The following is a 10,709-nucleotide window of genomic DNA, read 5'->3' as shown; positions in this document are numbered from 1 at the left end:
AGACGAGGTATTTATCATATATATGATTTGTAAGTTAATTAATATATTATAAAATTAAATTTTAAACTAAATAATATTTACAGTTGATTTGGACGCCGTATCGGAGGGTTCAGGCACACCATCCATTTCTAGAAATTACATTTTTCTCAGGTTGTCTAAAATGTGGAAATATTATAGAACCATATCATCCCGAGAGAGTTTTGCGACAATTTGGGTATGTACAAACTATTCCTCCACCCCCATTATCACTTGTGGAAGCTAAGTGGGATCCGGCTACGGCTTTATATCGGGTAATTTATACATTTGTTGATGATATGTGAAATCGATGGGATATGCATTTATTACCACCACGTAGACGTGGTAAATATTCTAAATTTCCATGGCATTTTACACCTGAATATTTAACATGGTATGGAACTATTACACATCCGATTATACAAAATCCTGTACATCGATCCAGTTTTGATAGAGGTGCAGAAAATATGCTCTTGCTTGCTGAATCAGTAAGTTTTTAAATTATATTTAAGTTATTATTGAATTTAATTTATTTAAATTAAAAAAATTAATATAATTATTTTTATTTTTATTTCAGCTTAATCGACTAGCATTATATGTTATCCAGCAGACGATTTCAAGTAGTGAGCCTGTATCTGCTGATGTATGGAGAGAGACATGTCTTGGGGTGAATCGCATTCTAGGCTCTCAGCATCCTTCTGATGATAATATTGAAGCGTCCACATCTTGTACATCTCCGCAAAGATAGTTCACTTCGTACTATAGCTTGTTTATAGTTTATTTATAACATCGAGTTGCTTGTAGTTGTTATTTATAATTGTAATTCGTAAACTATAATTTTGAATTATGTATAACTTGTGATAATATTTTATTTTAATATTTATTAGTAAATTTTATTATGATTTATGTAATTTTAATACCATTTACACAAAAATTAACAGAATAAATTAATAAAAGAAAAAAATATAACTTTGTACAATTTTCACACTTTTAACAACATAAAGAAATATTACAAACATATAATATAAAACATACATATTCGTCATTCATAGGTAAATCAAAAATATATAATGTAAAGCATACATATTGATCATTGCTAATTCATCATTTATCAGTTAAATCAAAAACATCTTTTGTAATAACATTTTTGTTAATAAGAGACATAAATACTTGAATTCGAGTTATATATGGTGTTTCCTATTCACGTGCAATATCATATCGATATTTATGCCAATTGCGTGCAACAGGAGGAATTGGTGAACCTGATTTAAGAAATACTTGAAAAAATATAATACCATATTATTAGTAACAAATTTATATTAACATAATTATAGAAACATATAAATAAATTATTAAATAATAATACCTGTACAAAATGACAATCATCCACAAATCCAATAGTAATAATTCTATATTGTATAATTGAAGGTGCAACTGATCTCAATGGAAGGTAAGTAAGACACTGCATTCGAGATAAATGAACCAACACAACATTATATTTTGAAGCAATCAAATGACCCATGTCAGGTAAAGTCATCCAATGTTGAGGAGGTGCAACACACTCAAAGCAAGAAAGTGCGTGCATTAACTCATCTACACGTATAGCAGATCCATATAACTCTATATATTCATCACGAAAGGTATGCAACTCTCCAATCAGATTCATACGAATATCCCTCCAGTTGTACTCACTCATTCCAAGTAACGCAGCAATAGCATGAAATCCACAATGTCCATTCGACTCCATATTAACAATATTATGTATAAAATGACGTATTTTTGATGGGAATGAAGCATCATAGCCTAGCAATCTCTGTTTGACACTGGTACGATAAAGTTTACCTTCATTTAGTGTCTTAACTAAGCTTTGTATTGTTGGAGATATGCTATCATGAATAGACTGTACTATTTCAAAATATGATGGATCACGTCGAGTGGATTTATCAACTTGAATTTTATTTTTTGATGATGGCTTACTTTTTGTCCGAACTTTCACACTTGGTGGGATCAATGAAGTCGTAGCTGGATCTATTAATTCTCTCAACTTCTGTCTTAATACGATTTTACCTCCTTTTGGTTCTGATTGAAATATATTATAAAGACTTTCCAACTCTGGATCAATTGTTAACACTGAGGACACATCAACAGTATTCACTAAATCTAATTTTGTCCAATAAGGGTGCACAAATGATAAAGGAATTGGTCTTTCCTCCATCATTAATTCTGCAATTTCATGTGCACAAGGTAAACCATGTGTGCTTCTTATCACACATCTACATGCAACTTTATCCACTCCAATTTTTTGTGCCATCTCTGTTTGCTTTAATACCATATTCATTGCATTTCTTGATATAATACCTCTCAATTCTCTAAAAATTTCTGATCTGAAATTGTGTTGTACCAACATCAAACTCTTCTCAAAAGACCCCTTTATCTCAGTATGTTGTAACTCAATAAGAGAATTGATAATTTTTCATGATGATTTAAAGTCACCTTGTGATGATCCCAGATATCTCTTCAGCTTCGCATGTGCGCTCTCAGCCCTTTCAATAAAAACATAAACAGTATTAGATTAATAAGAGATTAATTAGAGTTATTATAATAAAAATAACAACAACAACATTTGAGTTTACTAAAGAATACCTGTTAGTAGTAATACTTTATTTGTCCACGCTGCAATAAATTTTTCTTTGTAATCATTCAGTCATGTATTTCTCACATAATCAAGTGCTCATTCATATGCATGATACTCAACCATTAAGTCAGAAAGTAGACTTTGATACTCAATCTCAGTAGAGGCAAAAACAAGAAGATTCCATTGTAACATGAACTTCTCCCATGTCTCCTTTCTATCAAAGAATTTCTTACACTTAGCAAGTACATTTTTAGATATATGCCATCTACATAATAAGGTTGTGGTACTTGGAAAGACTTTATATATTGCATTCATCAATGCTAATTCTCTATCAGTCACAATTACTCCAGGACATGCATTAGATCCCATCACATTCTTTAATCTCTCCATAGCCCATGTATAGTTATCCTCGTATTCATGGTTCATAAATACAAATGCAACAGGAAAAGTTAACTTAGTGGATGTCACACCAACAATCTCAAGAAGTGGATATCTATATCTGTTAGTTTTGTATGTACAATCCATTATCAAGACATGTGGAAATATTTTTAATAAATCTATAGACATCGGATGCGCCCAAAATAAGTCTGCAATACAATTTGATCCATCAGTTATGTGCCATTCCACATAATTACATTCTCTTAATTTCTTCATCAACTGTTGCATCTGTGATCTACCACCTTTCTCAATAAGTTTATATCTTTGACGCGCATTATATATAGTTTTGATAGTAGTAACATTATTCTCATCATCTGCCTTGAGACTCATCAAAATATTTCTAGGTTTCACCAGATTCTCAGACATAGTTTTCAAAATTCCTTTCTCTTTTTCTGTAAGTCTCCATGCATATGAATGACCCTCCAATTGAACTGCTAGTGGATGATTGTGCACTCCACATATAACTTTCAACTCCCACTGCTCAAATTTCATACCAAGTAATTCAAACGGACAATCACACTTTTTTGAACCTGTGGATTTCCTTTTTAATTTTTCTATTATTTATTCCTTCTTCTTGGATGGTCTATACTTTCCACTACGTTCACAAGAAAGACGAACTCTAGGTCTTTTTCTAGGACCCCCAGATTCTGAACTCTTGATCACAATCACAATTCCATTTTGTTTTCCAATTTTCTTAGCCCATCCAATGAGTGCTTCTCTAGTATCAAATAGCTAATACAACCAAAAAAAAAATATTTAGATATACTTTTTTCAATAATTCAAATAAAATTATTAAAAATCTATCATACCTCATTCGTAGTAAATTGTTGAATAAGATCAAATTGCTGGATTTTACAATTCGATTCCTATAAAAAAAATTAATAAAATAAAATATAGATTAGAACTTGAAAATAAAATATTCCCTTAAACCTAAAATTCGGGAGAGTTACTCAATGTGCGAATCCTAGCATTCGGGACACTAGCTTTTTCCCCGAAGTCTAGCATTCGAGGAAGGTCGGCCTCCCCGAATGTGAGCCTTCGGGGAAAGCCATCTTTCCCGAATTCCAGCATTCGGAGAAGACTTGCCTTCCCAAATTCCAGCATTCGGGGAAGATCGGCCTCCCCGAAGGCTAGAATTTGGGAAAGCCGGCCTTCCCCGAATGCTGGCATTCGGGGAGGCCATAATTCCCCGAATGGGCATTCGGGGAAGGCTGCCTTCCTCGAAGGCTGAAATTCGGAGAAGGCCAGCCCTCCCGAATTCCAGCTTTCGGAGAGGCAAGTAACCTTCCCCTAAAGGCATTCTTCCTTACATTATCTCTATATTTATTTATAAATACTCTTGCATTTCAATACAACTCATATTACATTTTTATAAACACAAACACATATTTTAAAACAAATATTTACAGATTACTTACCTGTGTCTGTGCGTCATATTCTTTTTCTAAATAGCTATCATGTTCTTCCTCAAACTCGTCCCAGTTCTCCGTCAATAGTTTAGTGTAGTAATCCATAATCGATCATAAAATGTATGAATGGCTGATGAGAGAAAATAGATTTGTATGAGTGTGAGCTGAAAGTGAGTCTCTAAGTCTCTAAGAGAAAGAGATACAGATTTTAGGAGAAAAGATTTGATTGGGATATGAGCCACTGTGAAGAAAGAAAAATTTTTCGGCGAAAAACGTATGTCAGGTGGTGGTGGTTGAGTATTGAAGATAAGGGTAAAATTGAATTTTTATTTAAGGGTATTTTAGGTATATTAAAAAATAGTTGCAATGAGTAAAACGTTGGCTGCGAATAGAATTTCCCTAACAAAAATACCCCCTATTTGTATGAAAATTATTTTAAAATATCTAAAATACCCTTTCCCTATTATCTCTACCTTCTCTCGCGTCTATATTTACAAATTAAAAAAGAAAACGGATGATGGCCAGCTGCCACATTCCACAAAGAAGCCCATTCTACGTTGGCCAGCTCTATATTTTTTTTCTCATATTTTATATTTTTTTATAATTATTTAATTTTTTTATTATTTCAATAAAACCTTTAAATTTATACTTTTCAATCAATTTAACTTATATATTTTGATATTTTTTTAATGTGACAATTAAATTTTTTTATTATTTTAATTATAGCATTGTACATATATTTTTGAATTAATTTAACTATTATATTTTGATGTATAAAAAAATAAAGTGAGATTAGTTAATTTAATTATTTTTTTTACATATTAAAGTATATAGCTTAAATTAACTAAAAATATAAATATATTAATATAATCGAAATAACGAAAATCTCGAGTGACTAACCAAAAAAACGTGAAAATATGATAATTATGGATGTGATCATTTTAAATTTCTCCATCAAAGAAACCCATCTAGAGAGAGTTTTTCTTTCTTAATTGATTGATAATAGTGATGATAAATAGTAAGAAACATAAAAGTATGAGAGTTATGGATTTGACCATTCTAGATTCCTCCATCAAAGGAATCCATTTAGAAAGAGAGTTTTTCTTTCTTAATTGATTGATAATAGTGGTGAGAAATAGTGAGAAAGCTCTTTCTCTTTCCTTGATTACCGATGGTATTGGGCTAGCGGGCTCTTTTTTCACAACAATGGCTATAGATTTTTCTAAATTTGTAACAATGAAGGCGATAACTCCTCCAATAATGGTGAACCTACCACAGTTATTGTAAGGTCTTGTTAGTATGGTGCGGTTATATTATTATTTTGGGGAAATTTTCTCTTATGTGAAACAATATTAACTTGGGAATTTTAGTTGGTAGGTTGAAGTCAAGGTAGGAGGGTTGACAAGTCAAGGAAACAAACAAGAGAGGTTGAATATTCAAAGTCCAATGAGAGCAAGCAAGTCAAAGCCAAGGCCAAGGTGGAAACAAATGGGTAAATTTGGAATGTTGGAAATGAGATAAGAGGGCCACTAATTAAAGGAGAATTAAGGGATAAAAAGAGAGGATTAAGGGGTCTTAAGTGGATTGGAAATATAGCAATTAAATTAAAATAAATTGAGAAAAGTATAAATAGGAGAAGGTTGAAGAATGAGAGAGTGGTGAGACGGTAAAGAGTTTCAGGAGACACTTCCCAGCCACTAGGGTTTCTTCTCTTTTCCATTCTCTTCTTCTAGCAGCAATTAAGGATCTTAAAGAAGGGTTTCAAGATAAGGAATTCATTTCCTAGCCTTTCTTTAACCTAGAACTCTGTTTTTCCCTATTTTGTAGCTAAAAAAGAGTTGAAAATCTTCATGTAAGAGAGCTTACAATAGGTGTTGAGGATCAAGAAAAGCTAGAAAGTGTTAAACAAGGAATCCAAGGCAAGTTCTAAATCCTATTCATGGTTCAAAACCTAGAGGTTGGTTGTTGAAAGGGGTTTTTGCCAAACCCTTTGTTTTTAAAGTAAACTCCTACGTGTTTGTAAATTACTTGCTTTTCTTCGTTTATTCTCTTCCTTAACGCTTCTAAGGAGATTTGTTCTCTCAATCTTGCTTGGGAATTATGTGTTTTGTTGGGTTAAAGATTAGGTAAGAGTTTGAACCATCTTGCCTAGGTTTCGCATGAAAGAAGCAGGGGAGTCGAGTATTGTGGGGTTCTGTCAATCTGTCGACTGACTGCGCCCTATTTGGCCCAAACACCTCTTGCAAGCTTTGATTCCTTTTTCTTTCTCTTGGCTCAGGTTTTCTTGTTCATAAATACGACCCATGCATATCACCCAAGACTAAATGAGTGAATTGATAGACTGAGAGGTGCTGTGGCACACACCAAGAGGGGGGTGAATTGAATATTTTAAAAAATCTTGATAGAACTTGAAAACTTTTTGATCCAATTGAGGTTTTAGTGATTTAAAACATAGAACATATGAAATGACAAATGTAAAGTAAGAAGAATAAATTACACAAAGGATTTATAGTGGTTCGGCTTAAACCAAGCCTAATCCACTACCTTAACTCCCACTAAGGATTTTGAACCAATTCATTAAAACCTCATACTTACACAAGTAGGCCCTCTAGCTATACAAGCTAGGAAATACAACCTCCTACTTAAACCAAGTAGGCCCTCTAGTTACACAAGTTAGGAAATACAAGAAGTGTATAATTAGAGATAATCTAAGAGATGAATCTCTTAGTTACAATATCTCTAAAAAATGATACAAGGCTTGAAGTAAATAATTACAAGTGAAGATCAAAGCCTTAAAGAGAGAAAATTAAAGCACAGTCAATATAAATACAAATGTGTATACGATGTAAGCTCAAATCATTTCCTTTCCATCCATTTGTCCTCTCTTGATCATCCTTGAGTTGTATTTATTGGCTTCCCAAAAGATTGAAGAGAAATGTAGTCGTTTGTGACCGTTGGAGTTTGAAAAACTAGCCGTTGGAAGCTTTCTACAAAAGATATAGTCGACAGAAAAAAAATGCATAATTGACTATTTTTACAAGTAAAACAAGACATAATCGACAGACAAGAAGGCATAGTCGACTATCTTATAACATAAATTTTTCATAGTCGACAGACACATAAACATAATCGACAGATGTAAAAATATGAAGAGGATTTTGAATTTTATGAACAAAAATAGTCGACAGATGAAAAGCCATAGTTGACTATCCTCACATGATAGTTGACAGATCCAAAAATAGTTGACATATACCATATATAGTCGACAGACTGAACAAGCATAATCGACTATCCTTATAACATAGGCGACTATATTTAGGCATAGTCAACAGCATTAAACCACATAGTGGACTATCCTTTTGAAAACATTGAAAACTTAACAAATCCTCATTTTGATTCTTTTGAAAGCAAGTTGAGATTATTAAAAATATATTTATTTTGAATCTAAACATACTCAACAACACTTCAACATTTCTCCTATATAAATTTTCATAACTTTGCTTCAAGGAGATTTAAAGATTGTTTTTCACAAACTTATCCATAAATATTTACTCATAAAGATTTAGAGATTGATTTTCATATAGTCATTATCAAAATATCATGGGATGCACAGTCAACTAAGGGTGCAGCAAGGCCACAGTCATGTGGTATTTGCGAGAAGAGGCATGGAAGAGTTTGTCGATTTGGGGGTGGTGTATGCTATGTGTGTGGACAGCCAGGACATCAGCGCAAGGATTGCCCACAGCGCTAAGGGTTAGTGAAAGTAGCTAGGGATGCGGATGTGACCTGTTTTCGATGCGGCCAGAAAGGGCATCGTGCAGACAACTGCCCACGAGCATTCCAGCCTCGATTTGGGGGACAAGGATTTGGTGGGCAGGGACCTAGACCTAATCAGAGACCACCTGTACTGAGAGGAGTAGCTCTACAGATGGCATTTCCACACGTGCAGCCTCTACCAGTTTCTAACAGACTTCAAATGCCAGGGCAAGTGTTTACCCTTATTGCAGATGCTGAGAAGGGTAATGAGATAGTGCAAGGTATTCTTTCTCTGTGTGGTATGGATGTACGTGTGCTATTTGATACAGGATCCACCCATTCATTCATTGCTCCACATATGGTGTGTCATGTTCCCATTCCTAAGACTTCTTTACCATATCATCTAGCGGTGGCTACTCCGGGAGGTTTGGTTCTATTGGGTAGCGAAGTCCTTAGGAATTGTGAGATTATGGTGGGTGACAGGGTCTGTCCGGGAGATTTGATGGTGTCGGATATTAGAGATTTTGATCTTATCCTGGGTATGGATTGGCTATTTTGACACTACGCCAAGGTTGATTGTTGATAAAAGATTATTTATTTTGAGCTACCTCAGTAGCCTACCATTATGTATCAGGGGATTAAGCCCATTAGTTCCACCTCTATGATTTCGATTATGAAGGCTGAAGAGTTGGTACGACTTAACTGCGAAGCGTACTTGGCTTTTATGGTGACAAGTGAGGATTATAAGGTAAGGATTGCAGAGATACCTGTAGTGTGCGAGTTTCCCGATGTTTTTCCGGAGGGCTTGCCAGGCTTACCACCTTGATGGGAGATTGACTTCTCGATCGACTTGGTACCCGAGACTCAACCTATCTCTAAAGCTCCATACAGAATGGTTCTGAATGAGTTAAAGGAATTGAAAATGCAGTTGCAAGAGTTAATAGATAAAGGGTTCATTCGGCCTAGCATTTCACCTTGGGGTGCACTAGTCTTATTCATGCGGAGGAATGATGGATCACTAAGGTTGTGTATCGATTATCGACAACTGAATCAGGTAACTTTAGAGAATAAGTATCATTTCCCTCGTGTGGATGATTTACTGGACCAGTTGCAAGGAGCTTCAGTCTTCTCGAAGATTGACTTGAGGTTGGGCTATCACCAGATTTGGGTAAGGGACGAAGATATTTTGAAGACTGCTTTTCGTACTCGGTATGGACACTTCAAACTCTTTTTTTACTTTTCAACTCTTTTTAATTTGTTTTTGAACATGAATTTAGAAAAGAAAATATTATTTTAATTTCTTTTATTTTTTTAACAAATCGTATTAATCATAAAATACTATTTTAATCATAAATTTCTTGTTGATGTTAACAAACAATTTTGAATGAATTTGGTAATAGGGATATTTTGGTAAAAAAAACTCTTAACTTGATATTTTTCATATGCATTAACAACACATAGAAAGAAAAAGTATAAATATTAGTGGATTCCAAAAAATTTAACAAATAATCTGATAGAAATCTTGGAATACTTCATAGTCTTATCTTGACCATTCTATATCTTGGTCTGAAAAGCATTACAACCTTATCTTGATACCTCTTATCTTATTCATTTTAACAAATGCCCCCTCAAGAAAATGTTACGTAATATTTTAGAAAGTATAAATTTTAATTTATAAAATATTAATATGGTTAGAATGGGAATTTAATAACAAAAACAAAAATTACAAATCATCAAGACACAACAAGTAAGAGAATGAGTAGTCTAAATTGATACATGAGTCATGTAAAAAGTTTCACCACAAGGTGGTAGTTGCGTTGAAATTGAAAAATGGTTAATTGAGTGAACATTGTTATGTTTTGTAACATTATGAAACATTTTAAAGTTTCAAATAAAAACTTGTGATTAATTAGGGTTGAGTAGGGGATTGTTAGTGAATTAGTTGAGTAGAGCATGAGTGTAGCACTAGAAGATCAACGTTGTGAGTGTGAGAGGATGATTCCCGAGAAACCATTGCAAGGTGCAATATGGCTTTAGATATTGAATAAGCAGCTCCAAAGCCTTAAAGAGGTAAGCGTCATGTGAGACACCTCTAGTATTTGTGAGAGATGAGTTTCTTTCTCGTTGAGATGGTTGTATTATTTGTCTAGGAGAAGGATATTTTCGTCCGAGATAAAGTCTCGGAAGAAAGGGAGTACTTTGCAAGACTAAAACTCAATTACAAGGCATAAAGAGAGTTATACCATGCAGACCCTTAAATGCTTAAGTCAAAAGGATGTTAAAGAAGCATGTCAGGATAAATATGATTAAAGTAAGAAAACATTTGTGTATGGTTTGGGTTTTAGGATTAATTTCCTTCAATAAGGGGAATAAACCCCATATTTATACCCCCTCCCAAAGTGAGGCACAAAGTGTAACGCCCTATTTTTCAAATATATGACGATACTAAATACAAG

The 10,709-nt window shown here is 33.7% G+C and overlaps 1 protein-coding gene across 1 annotated transcript; it reads left to right on the top strand.

The window, feature by feature from the left end:
• The first annotated feature begins 8,425 nt into the window (after positions 1-8,425).
• LOC127804467 (uncharacterized) lies at positions 8,426-9,079 on the top strand. The gene is made up of 2 exons (XM_052341331.1): positions 8,426-8,737; positions 8,933-9,079. The coding sequence occupies exons 1-2, from the start codon at positions 8,426-8,428 to the stop codon at positions 9,077-9,079; spliced, it is 459 nt and encodes a 152-aa protein (XP_052197291.1).
• Positions 9,080-10,709: the final 1,630 nt, after the last annotated feature.

The sequence above is a fragment of the Diospyros lotus genome, chromosome 6 (assembly GCF_014633365.1).
Source record: "Diospyros lotus cultivar Yz01 chromosome 6, ASM1463336v1, whole genome shotgun sequence".
Taxonomy (NCBI): Eukaryota; Viridiplantae; Streptophyta; class Magnoliopsida; order Ericales; family Ebenaceae; genus Diospyros; species Diospyros lotus.
The sequence above is the reverse complement of the archived record's forward strand: the minus strand, read 5'-3'. Positions and strand labels throughout refer to the sequence as shown.